Genomic DNA, 12287 nt, shown 5'->3' on the forward strand with positions numbered 1-12287 from the left:
TCCTTCCTCCCATCATTACCCCAAGAGGAAGGTCTGGATTTTTCCAAACTTTTTTATTTTCTAGTTGTGTATCAATGATTATGAGCAAAGGGACTTGACCCATCCATTATTGTTTCCTGTATGTATCCATGACCTCCAGACAAAGGCCAGATCACATTGTGCTGAGCACTGCACAAACATTATGTGCAGACTGTGTTTCCATCTGGAATCTTAGCAGTTCTCTCTCCTGCCCTCTGCAAAAAACCTATGAGCTGGGCAGCAGAAGGGAGCTAAAAGGTTTGTTCTGAGATAGGTACACAGATGATTAAACCTGCTCTTTGCACCCATATGCCATCACTTGGAGAAGAAATGGAGGGAGAGGGAGTCAGGAAACGTAAAGGGAAGGGGAGATACTGTTGGATTTGGGGGCATTTTACTTTACTTATTTTGAAATATTGGTGCATGGTGACTATAGGTTTCAGAAATGTGCCTTTTGGTTAAAAAGTCAGTTTTTCATTTTGAGATGTTCTCTTAACAACAACTATTGCTCAGGGAATGCCTGTTCATCTGATATTAACCAAAGCCCCTGCAAGTCTTACTCCTTCACAAACTTGATATGGAGCTCTCTGTTATATTACTGAGAATTTGTGTTTTATTAGTGTCCTACAAATAGGACTTAATTTGCTTTAGCTTCCTATCAGCTGAAATACCTGCTTAATCCTCTCTGTCTTTTCAGTGACCTGCCCCCTCCAGTGTGTTTTAAAACCAAGGAGAAAAGGGTTGAGATTCCAGTCCCAGAGAGCTCCACAACAGTGACAATAACCACAAACAGCATTTCTGGTACTGCTTTTGCTACCAAAGAATTTGAAATTCATAAGAAAGACATCTGTAAGTATCACGTTTACTTATGTATGTACATAAGGCCTTTATACTATGATTAGCAATGCTCCAGAAGTGAATATACTTGCAGTTTTCTTTGGCAGTGTTCCTGTCTATAAAACGTTGATGTACTGTGTCCATATGAATCTACCATACCTAATTGGTTTTCTTCTTTCCCCCTTCAGGGGAAAGAAAACCCTTCTATCCATAGATCATAGCAGAGAAATCAAGGGCAGAATGTGAGGAGGAGAACAAAGTACAACACCATTACAGCCCCCTAATCACTCTTAATCTTTTTTTTTTTTTTTTCCTAATTGCAAATTACAAAGGATTTGTAAACAAGTTCTTAATCTATATCCTGAAGTACCTGCATGGGGCATAAAGTGCATTTGCTCAGGCTTGATTTGAGACAGGGAGAATAAACTTCCTATTGCCTGTTCTCACATTTTAAATGCTGAACCACTACAGAGTTAAGTAGTTTATTCCTGCAATTTCACAACATTCTAAGGGCAGTTGTATCATATGTCACTCCTGACATTGTCATATTTTCTTAATATATGATCAACTTACCCATTCTGTTCAAGTTTCTATGAAACTGAGCAAATACATTTATGCTTGGAGGTAGGCTTCCTCGTATTGGAGTCATAGATAAATTAGACTTTTTCCCACTTCCTTCCTCCCAAAGAAGGAAGCTGTAAGCTGAAGTTGGCATTGACACCATCTACCATCTACACACTATCTGCTCATAATTTAATCTTTGGTTTTGGTCTGCATGCTTATTCCTTTAGTCAAAATCTAGAGTCAGTAGCACTTCTTACCCATGGCTTAGTTTTCTCTTCAGCTGAGAGCAACTCAAGAACTTTAAACAAAATACAGCTGAAAAATTGCGGGCAACACACAGCGTTCTCCAGCATCTTGCTGACTCCAGGCAGGATGGGTCTCTCAGGTTTGTCACAGGTTATCCCGGGTAGCGTTTTGACTGTGTTGAACACTTTGTGGGCTCTCAGAGCCTTGGCCAGGACCAAAATTGGATAAATCACAGGATTTGTCCTGCACGAGGCCCAGTGAACTACCATAATGCTTGAACTGCTATATAACCCTTGCCTGCTTCTGAGCATCTTGCTTCATCACTACCCACTCATAGAAGAGATGCTTCTGCTTAATCTTCCTTCTCTGTCCCCATCACCGTATCTTGCCTTTAATATTTCTTGTAGCTTAAAAATCATTCCCCATGATCCTTTTCAGAACCTTATGTGAACTTCTTCCACTTGTGCTTTTGCTCTCCTTTCTCCCTACTCCCAGCTCTTGTTGCAAGTCCTCTCTTCCCTGCTGGTCTCTAAACCCCACTTCTTCCTTTGCGGAATTTTCCATCATCCTCCCTAGATATATTCTCATGTACACTTCAAAGACTATTTACCATGTTTTCTTTGTCTCTGCGGCATTTAACTAAGGTTGTGAAAGATAACAGTGTCTTCCTTACTATGCATTATGAAGAATCATATTTCTGATCAGTTACTCACACATCTGCATCTTGAGATGGTAGAAGAAAAAGGTACCTGGTGACTCATCAGTACCTGTGCTTTCCTGGGAACTTTCATGCTCAAGTAATGATAGACCCCATCTTGTTCTAATCGCAGAGGTTGAGTTACATGTTTGTATGGCTGTCAGCCAGTTGAGAGCAGAGAGATGTGGCTGTTGAACACCTGTAGGGCTGGTGTTGCTGACTAATGTCTTGAATATGGCTTTCCCCCTCTCTCTTTTTCAAGCTTTTGTTCCTCTCACTCCACACGTTCTTAGTTTAACACCTGACTTTCCAACTTCCACATTATGTCTGAAATGGAGTGATTATGGATCAGTCTTGCCATATGGACTGGATGCCTTTTGGCAAATTCAGATACTCCGTAAAGAAGCAATGGAAAAAGTCACACAAGTAAGTCCTTCACTTCCTTTATAAAAAAATATGTATATAATTTTGTCCCCCAGTAATATTCTGGGAGGTCATTTGAAGAAAGCTGAGAATAAGTAAGATTGTAGAGCTTTGCAGAACCTGAGTGTAGTCATGGTTCTGGTAGATAACTTCTTGCTAATTTTCAAAGTTATGAGGACACTAGGTACTATACTGTCAGTACTTATTCACAGTGACAGGGGTTTTTTAATCTATTATGGGTTTTTGAATTAGAACCTGCTTATGAATTTGGCAGATATTTTAATATTATCTCTGCTTTGCTTATCCAACAGTGTCTCAAGTCATGGTGGTCTTTGCATGTTCAGTTTTGTTTTGGTTTGGTTTGGTTTTTTTTGCAACCACAGTTATTCTAGGACAATTTATAACTCTGTTCTATAATTTTTATAAATGGAGAAAAGATAAAACATGCAGTCTAGGAATTATATTAGAAGAGTTTCATTTTGGAAAAGTTGGAACATTTCCCTGCATTTGAGAGGCCCAGGATACTAGGATGCAGTATATACCTTTTGAAATACTTGGAAAGCTTTCTGCTCTCCCTCAAATGTCTGCCCTCTGGTATTTTTGGCTGGCAGTCTACCTGGCTGGTGGGCTGTTTAGCATCTTAGGCTTTTGTCCAAGTAAATTCACAACACAACTGAAAGCTAGGTGGGACGCTACAACCACCTATGAGGATTTTGTGATTTACTTCACTTAATTTGCTGTTGACACATGGAAGATTATTGTCATTGCTAGCAGTTGTTCATAAACTCTTTCTTGGTTGGTTTTTTGGGGGGAAACTTTATAGGTAACTTACTATTCAAAACTGACTCATGAAGACATCATTATTTCTTGGAACTGGACATCAGATATGCCTTTGGAGTGTACATCACATTATGTGAAGATTCGCTGTTACGTTAATGTAACGCAGTTTGTTGGCCCCAAGAACTGGAGTGACTGGAGCCCAGTAGAAATCGTCCCCGGTATGTTTGTTCCCTTGCTGCTACATGGACTTTGATTGCTTTATGAAAAGTAAGGCAAAATCAGAGGAAAAGCATTGGGCAGTGATGGGCTGCTGCTTTTGAGGAGAGAAATAATGCAATCCTTAGTTAATGAAACCTAGTAAACACTGAATTTTTATGCGTTGGAGTCATAAAAGTCATGTTTTAGCTGATTAGCAGCATGTTTATAGCAAATTGTTCATGTGAAGTTTTTTGTTTGTTTTTGTTTTCTATTATTCCTTCTCTGCTAGGAAAAGATACTGAGCCCAGTGGGAGTGGGGTGTTTCCTCAGGACACCGTGGTGGCAGTAGGTTCAAATGTGACAATTTGTTGTGTCCATGAAGAAGGACAGCAGATACAACGGATGACTTACGGACCAGAAATACACCCAATGATACATCTGAGCAGTCGGTGCAGTGCAATCAGAGTGCTAAATGCCAGTGCTTCAGATACCAGTGGGACGAATGTAGTGTGCATACTGTCTGAAGATGAGATGGATGGAACTGTCTTGTTTGTAGGATGTATGTATTATGCTTACTAGCCTTAGGAAAATCAAAATAATTTTGAGGCTCTTGGAATTCTGCTGGGAAACAAATACTATTGTGGCTTTTTTCCTCCTGGCATTTGGTTTTTGAGGATGAACTGGGACTGTACTTGTATAATTTCACTGTGGAAACTCTAGCCCATGGAGAAGACAGCAGAGCTGGGAGGATCAGGGAGTACCCATGTAAGCCCTCTTCTCTTAGAACCTGGCCCAGTACTTCTGTCCTTGATCTCTTTTTCTAAGGCACTTCCTCGTAATCTGGAATATTTAGTAGTTTATTGCTATATGAAGATTTATCCTCAGCCTCCGTCACTTTAGGTTTACATCTGCTCTAGTTTCGTCCTTGACAAGGTTAGAGTACGAGCACAACTGTAACTTAAAACATTCTTTTACCAGCCAGTCAGATGAAGACAATAAAAAGCTAGACTTGCAAAAACAACAGATGCTCATCCAAGGCAGTAGTTCCCTGCCTGGGAGCTAGTTACAACAAAGGAACCCAACTAACAGTTCCTCCTTCCTGGAAAATCTTTTAAACATTCTTTTAGTATTTTCTTTAAAGATACCGAATCACTGTGTATCTTCTTTGCATAACCATGCCAGCCTCAGAAATCTCTTCCAGATACAGATACCTCTTAAAACAAACTACTGAAAGTGCCTGGTTCTTCTTTCCCATAATTGGTCACTTCAGAGCTCTGCACGTTTTCCCCACAGGGGTTTTGAGAGTTACCATCTTCCAATAGCCCAAGGAATCCTGTTCCCCATTACAAATGCCTGCCTTTGAACTTAGGGTTCTTGCAGTTGAGGGAAAGGAGAAGAGAGATTGGATTCATTTTGAAAGTGTGTTCCCAACTCCAGCCTGTGCCTGCTGTCATAGACTTTGTGTATTAAGTGTGTGATAGCAAATGCAAAACAGAATCCAACCTTTTATGACTTCTCAGTGAGCTGCCATTTTTATATTATTTGTTCAGTACTTGCTTTTGTGGGAGAATCTTCCAGGTAGATAAGTCAGTGGTTCATGAATGTGGAATTCATGCTAAAGGGAAAATCTCCTTGACATGACTTGCTTGGAGAATTCAAAGCAGTGGTGGAGCTGGCATGTAAGAAAATGTGACGCACAGCCGACAGCATTCCTCCATAGCTCAGTGGCTAAACTGATGCTCAGAATTTTGGAGAACTCTTGGCAGAGTTTCATTTAAATACTTCCAGGTCAGAGCCTGGCGCTTGTGAACATATTTGCATGTTATTTACCAGATTACCCACCCACTTTGAAGCTTAGAGTCAAGTGTTAGTCAGATGGGGATGATAATAATTATCCATCTGTTTTATTGGGATTTTTTAAAGCATATTATTTTTGTGGTTGGAGCATAACTGTCACCATGTATTTGTGAGGCACGCAATCTAGACACAGCAGAAGCGAATGGTGATGCTTTCAGGAAGGTAGCATCCCAGCTGTCCCACTAGCATGGCAAAACATCGGCTAACTGTTTTGGTTTCCATTCATGCTACAGATGCCCCTGACATTCCCCAAAACCTCAGCTGTGAAACGTCTAACTTCCTGTTAATAAAATGCACCTGGACACCAGGCAGACCCAGTGGGCTATACGGAAAACGAAGAACAAAGTACAGTTTATTTGAAAGGTAAAACAATTCAACACTAAAAGGAGTGAAAGAGTAGAACTGAAATATATCCATTGCCGCCTGAGACTTAGTGCACCATCCCCATTTAAATGAGGTAGTGTCCATTGTTTAGAGCCTAAAATACTTTTCAAGAGTTTGTGTAAGTTGAAACTAAACTAAACTTGGAGAACCCTTGTCTAGCTCAGCAAAGTTGCAGTGGGAATTAAGGATGGATTTTCACAAAGACTCATGAGAAAATGAGGTGCTTAGTGTGTCAGGCTTCTGCCAACATGTAGATGGGACCAATATGAAAATAAGGGGAGAGAATGGGAGTAATTCACTTTTTTTTTTTTTTTTTTATATATGCAACCTGTGTTAGATCATCTGTCAGACATTTACTGAACTTCTGCTATGTAGGATGACAGAAACTAGTGGAGAAACCATTGTAAGACAGACCATGGAGCATTTTCCAAACGCTGCTAGGGAAAATAGCAATAAGCTATAAGCAATAATCCATTCTCCCAGCATCAAGAACTTGATAGTGTAGAGGAGGTAAAGTGGACATTACCTGGAAAACATTGAAAGGGACAAACAACACTGGCATCGTCCATAGAAAGAAGTGAAGACTGGTGTCCCACTAGTTTCTTACATCATAGGCCACGTAAAGCTTTGAAAGTGAAGAATCATTGTTTTGGAATAGCACTTGCAAATGGGATTCCTTGATGGTTATGATTAGAAGTTAGTGAGGAGTTAACAAAATTCCTGTGGCAAGGAGACTCCCCGGTAATGCCAAAGAAGCAGTCAGGGAAAGGAGCCAGGAGAGCCCTGAGTCACACAAACTGATGGGAAATGGAGTCTCATGGTGGCTTTGAAGCAAGTCAGAGGCAATGAGGATTGAGTTACAGTCACAGATGTTATCCAGGATGCTAGTGCTAAAAAAGTCATGGGGTAGGGTGTAAAGAGGTGGACAAAGCAGAGCAGGTATTCAAAGGAAAAGAGCTCCAGTTACTGGCTGCCCATATTCAGCTAATAAATGAGGATGTAGTTCAGACTTGTTTTACTCAGCCCAAAGCTGTGAGGAGATGAATGTAATGCATTTCAGGGTAAATAGTCTCATCCTTGTTCTCAGCCCACACTGAGCTATTGAAAGAGAGTATGTTGTGGAGAGAGCTCGGAGCCCAGCTACAACACAATAAAAATGCCCAAAGGTGGAAATTAAACTTGTGCTACTAAATGGGAGGTTTACACAGATTTTAATTAAAACAACTTCTAGATACATACATACATAGGGATACACACTTTAGATGTTACCCCTAAAGAAGTTGCTCTTGGTAAGCAACTCTGGTCTTGGCTGTTACCAGACTGCCTCTCCAGCTTTCTATTTAAAAACGACTGGGACTAGTGGATGTATCCCAGGTAGCAAACCTTAGTTGAGACTTGGCAGGGCTGATAGAAGAAAGATGTCATGTGTGCATCTCCCTAGTTCAGAAAGCAATTAGGAACATTCTCTAAATGCAAATATATGCTGATCTGAACAAAGATACTTTAAATCAGAATCTTAGTTATGACTTGTGAGGTGGTTTTACAGGACCTACCTGTTTTCCAGGCTTTTGAGAAGGGAGACGATGGAAATGTTATGTTAGTGGAAGAGGAAAGTTTCACTTGAGAACAGGGCAAGTCCTGACTGATGCCACTTTAACCTGCATTGTGGTGTTAGATATGTCTCTGCAATCAAATCATTCTGTAAGCCATGTGTCAGTGAACCCGTTGTTCTTTACTGTGTTTTCAATCTAGACTTCTGACTGTTGCTAGAAATTATCTTACTCAAAAATTAACTTGTGTCGTTGCCCTCCCCCTCATCCTTTTTACTTTGTAGAATGTCTGGTAAAAATATTTCATGTGAAGTCAATGAAATGAACAGAGAACGTGTCTGTGGCTTTCCAGTACTGGCTGATCAAAAAATCTACGATTTCATATTAGGCGTCTCCAATCCTATTGGGCAAACAGAGTCATCGCTTTTGGTTGATTTAACTCAAAGAGGTAAGACTTAAGAATTAAAAAGGCAAAAAGATTTGTTTACTGCATGCTAACTACTTGTTTATTTTGGGTTTGAAGAACTCTGACATGGTATTCTTGTCATTATTTTGCTTTATTGTCATCAGTATTTTGTCGTGTTTGATAATTTGAACTTCAAAAGAAAGTAGCTTAGAATATGTCCTGAGGCAAGGATTAGGTCTACAGGTAGATGCTAGTTCTTGACAGCAGTGCTACCAGATTGGATACACTGCTGTGTGGATAAATTCTTCTTGTGATCTAATAATTAGCTGGCTGCTGTTTATGTATTACTTCATGTTCTATTACACATTAATAGATAAAGTTTAGGTGTAACTTTATGAACTATCAGTGACTCTGTATTTCAGTGTCTGCTTATAGGGCAAAATATTATGCAAGTTTACAACAGCAGGATTTGGAATGTAAAAAAAGTAGAACTAAAAGGTAAAATGTAATAGCAAGAGTATTATCTGCTACTGGTAAGAGCCATGATCATCTGCTCTTGTGGTTCGTAGAAAGAAATAACTTACTTCATTAGACCTTCAGTTTAATCAAGGAAAGGGAGAAGATGCATCTGCCTCCACGACCACAGCTGAAGATTCAGGAGTTCCCAATGGTTGCAGCGTTCTTCTGTTCTCTCTGAAAACTGAATTTGAAATTGAAGATGGTGTGGGTTTTTTGTCCATGTCCCAGTTCAACTAGCCTGAGATTAGAATTGTCAGAGTAAATTGGCAGGTCTGAGAAAAGCCTAATTTGTTTCTGTTAATTATAAACTGTGCTTTTTTGCACCCAGTCGATATGACTGCTATTTCCTATTTGTTTCCTTTTCTTTCTTTCCCTCACTGTCCACTTAATTCCCAACATAGAGTACATATTTCCTTAAGGATTACTGGACCAATTCCAACAGTAGAGATTTTTTTCTCTGATAGCTAGGAATAATAGTACTGAATAGTCTTGGAAAGTTCCAGAAAGGAGTTTTGGAGAGGGATAGGTCATTCAGGAGTCCTACCCTCTCCTGGTCTGCAGATTTTAAGTTCTAACTTTAAAAGTTCCCTGAAGGTGAACGTAGTTGAGTGAATTTCATCTACGACTGTGGTCCTCTGAAATAGCTCATGTTTCATTTTTTTTATAAAGTCAGTAGGAAGGGAAATGTTTTTCTGTGTCTCCAACTCCTTGTCACAAATGCTAGTACATTCAGCCTTAAGTAAATCTGGTTCCACATTTCCATGTTTGATAGCTGAGAAAAGTGTCAGGAATGAGACTGCTTGTGGGTGCCTTCCCAGCACCACCTATCCTAGTTGTTGATCAGTTCACTTATTTATCCTTCTGATTCTCTTTGATCTTTTATAATCAGATTTTTCTGAACTAAAGTGAATGTTTTTTTCTTAGAAGTGATGTTTTTTTCTCAATTTTTAAAGTTCATCCAAAAACTCCAGAAAAGTTAACTGTATCTGGGAACAGCTCTACAAGCGTCCATCTGCATTGGTTTATAAATGGCAGCTTTGCTGAGATCAGGCTTCTGTGTCAAATTGAAATTAGCAGTGGTCACTCTGAGCGAAAACTGGTAAGTGTTGCTTTTAATGGATTTTTTGTTTTGCTCAGATGTTGATCTTTTTCACTGAACTACTCACATTCCAAATTATTTTCTAAGAGCTTCATTCTGATCATCTTATTAAATGATTAATGTAGTAATGACTAGAAGTTCATATACTAAAATCAGAAAAAGTTCTGCTCATCTCTTTTGTTGCCTGCTTTTTTGTTGTTGTTGTTTTTAAACAATTTAGAGGAAAGTCAAATTACCCACTGTGTTATTTGGAAGTGGGAGAAGGTGTGTAGTGCTTTATGCACACCCTTTAGGTAATAGTCCTTGTGCTTTGTCCTTCCTTGTGCAAACTGTATTAACACACACTTGTTGCAGGATGTGCCCTGCAAACTTCCACAGTAGTTGTTTCAGATTGTCTCTTGCAATCTGCCATTGAATTTATTTTCTTTCTTTTTTCATCTCAGAGAACAGTTCATTTGCTCGCTGTCAGCAATTGACATGTGTGTGGCCATAATAGGGAGCTGCTAAACCTGCTCCTATGTTAGTGCTGTAGAGACAGGATAGGGAAGGGTTCTCCCACAGGAAGTATCAGTAGGTAATCCCCAGTGAAGACCTCTGCAGCTGGAGAGAAGGTGGTATTTCTGGGTGGGGTTCAGATTTTCCATCATTCGGGCTTCCAGCTGCTGCCCAGCTTTGGTGCTTTGCATCACCTACTGGAGTTGTGTATTTACGCTGCTGCCTGGAGCTTAGCAGTTTTTAGACACCAGCATTGGATATTGAGTGTAGGTGATGGGAATATGTCTTCTTCTGTGTTGCCTAACTTAGTGTGAGGGTGTTCTGTGACCCTGATGCCAGAACTGCATGTTCGGTTGGCCTGAGGTTCACCCCCAAATTCTGTGTTTGTGTGTTCAGATGGAGTATCTGACCAGCTTGGGTAGGCACATGCTGAATTCAGGTCTTGCTGCACAGAGCCTGAATTTTTTATTTGAACACATTAACCTCAGATGCTGTTTATTACAATGCTTGATTTTTAGCAGGAGTATTCTATTACCCACTGCGTTTAGTTGCCTGTTGGGCACAGCTGTTGGGCACAGCCTTGGATAAAGTCACTCAGGCCACAGAAGTGATGCAGCTAAGACTGAAGATTAACATATACATCGCCTCTAAAATAATAGGGTGGTAGTTAATGCATTATCTGTAAGAAATTATTTTTTATAATACTTTCAAAGCACTGAATGTGTGTAGAAGCTGTAAGCTTTTATATTTTCTCTCTAATGACATGTATTAAGTAGTACCGAGATATTAGGTACTGCAAAGGAAATCGCTGATATCTTTGGAATTAACAGCAGAAGGAACTGACTTTTAGATGTACATAACAGCTCTAACAGATGAACAAGTGTTGGATTGTGGTGTATAGTCTGATATATACCATCACCCACAGTTGTCTGTGTTTTTCTGCTCCTGGAAAAGTCAGCAGGGGAAACAAACAACTGAGTGTCACCCACTCCCAGCTCAGTTAGCTTAAGCTGATAAAAAAGTAGGTTTGCACAGTTCTGGCTAGCCAGAGTAACACTGCTCGAAGCCTGGGGCACACACTTGCTTATGAACTCTGCTGCCGGGTCAGTCACCTGGGGCAGTAGGAGATGGGAAGGTCTTAACACTGCCACAGCAATTTGATTCACTGTGCCTGTATCAGAGCCCAGAGCTACAGATATTTTGAAACACAGCAAACAGCTTAGTACAAGCTTTTACAGCCTTGTTGTGTTGTCTCTGGTTGCTTAACAAAAAGCCTCCAAGAGTTCCCTGTAATAAACAAAAGTAGCTGTGAATTGTTATGGGGTTTTATATGGCATTTTGAGGATGTTTTCAGAAGCTCTTCCATCCATATGAGAGATTGTTGGCTTTTGAAATATTTTTTCAAGTTGTCATTTGGCTTTAGAAATGCACAATTAGTTGCAGCTTAAAGTCACTTGGAGTCCAGTTTTTGGCAGCTGCAGTGCACATGTGTTATAATTAGATTCAGTAAAAAATATTCCCAGGCTTAGAGTTTCTTTAAGTAGCCATGAAACTGAAGTACTCCAGAGACACACCATTTTGAGAGTGACAGGAAAGACTAGTCCTGTCATAAGAGCTGTGAACGGAGATCACCTGGGTAAGACTTGGGTACTATATTTTGAAAGAAAGATGACTGTCTCGGAAGAAGACTGCATGACAAGCATCTTGCTCAGACAGACTGTCTTTAGCATGCTTCTGTGCGTGTGTCTTAGGAAAAAGGGCTTTGTCCACCCAGTGATGTGTGCGTGGACAGTGGAAGTGCAGGTTCGGAATACCAGAGCTGAAACCCTGGCCTGCCTCATATGAGCAGAGGTTTTGCTGCATGTAGGAGAGGGGGACTGGACAGAATAGATGGGAAGCAGCAGCCTGCTACTGTGTGCAGAGCTCATCCCATTGAAGGCTCATCCGTGTTAACTCTCCTTTTCATGCTTTACATCTCAAAGGTGCTACCTACTGTGATATTTCAACTTCTTTGCTATATATGACTTTATTTTGACAGAACTCTGAAAAAATTTCCTTGTTTGGGGTGACTGCATAGGAAATACTTTTCTTTTTCATTAATTTCTTTGTAGGGCTTGACTGCAGCTTTTTTTCTGCACTGTTGGTATGCTTCCCCCTTTTTAGTTATTGACTTCCAGCATAATCTAGGGGCAAATATGTATATATATATATATA

At 40.1% G+C, this 12287-nt stretch overlaps 1 protein-coding gene across 1 annotated transcript in view; it reads left to right on the forward strand.

Annotated features, from left to right (window-relative positions):
* LOC104521734 (leukemia inhibitory factor receptor-like) overlaps nucleotides 1-9623 on the forward strand; it is an 11820-nt gene extending 2197 nt beyond the window's left edge. Inside the window, exons 3-9 of the mRNA XM_010163816.1 lie at nucleotides 716-867; nucleotides 2625-2788; nucleotides 3609-3783; nucleotides 4053-4322; nucleotides 5854-5983; nucleotides 7839-8002; nucleotides 9433-9623. Coding sequence (XP_010162118.1) covers nucleotides 716-867; nucleotides 2625-2788; nucleotides 3609-3783; nucleotides 4053-4322; nucleotides 5854-5983; nucleotides 7839-8002; nucleotides 9433-9623 — 1246 coding nt within the window. The remainder of the gene's footprint in view (nucleotides 1-715; nucleotides 868-2624; nucleotides 2789-3608; nucleotides 3784-4052; nucleotides 4323-5853; nucleotides 5984-7838; nucleotides 8003-9432) is intronic.
* Nucleotides 9624-12287: the final 2664 nt, after the last annotated feature.

Source organism: Antrostomus carolinensis, unplaced genomic scaffold, assembly GCF_000700745.2.
Source record: "Antrostomus carolinensis isolate BGI_N321 unplaced genomic scaffold, ASM70074v2 scaffold45282, whole genome shotgun sequence".
Taxonomy (NCBI): Eukaryota; Metazoa; Chordata; class Aves; order Caprimulgiformes; family Caprimulgidae; genus Antrostomus; species Antrostomus carolinensis.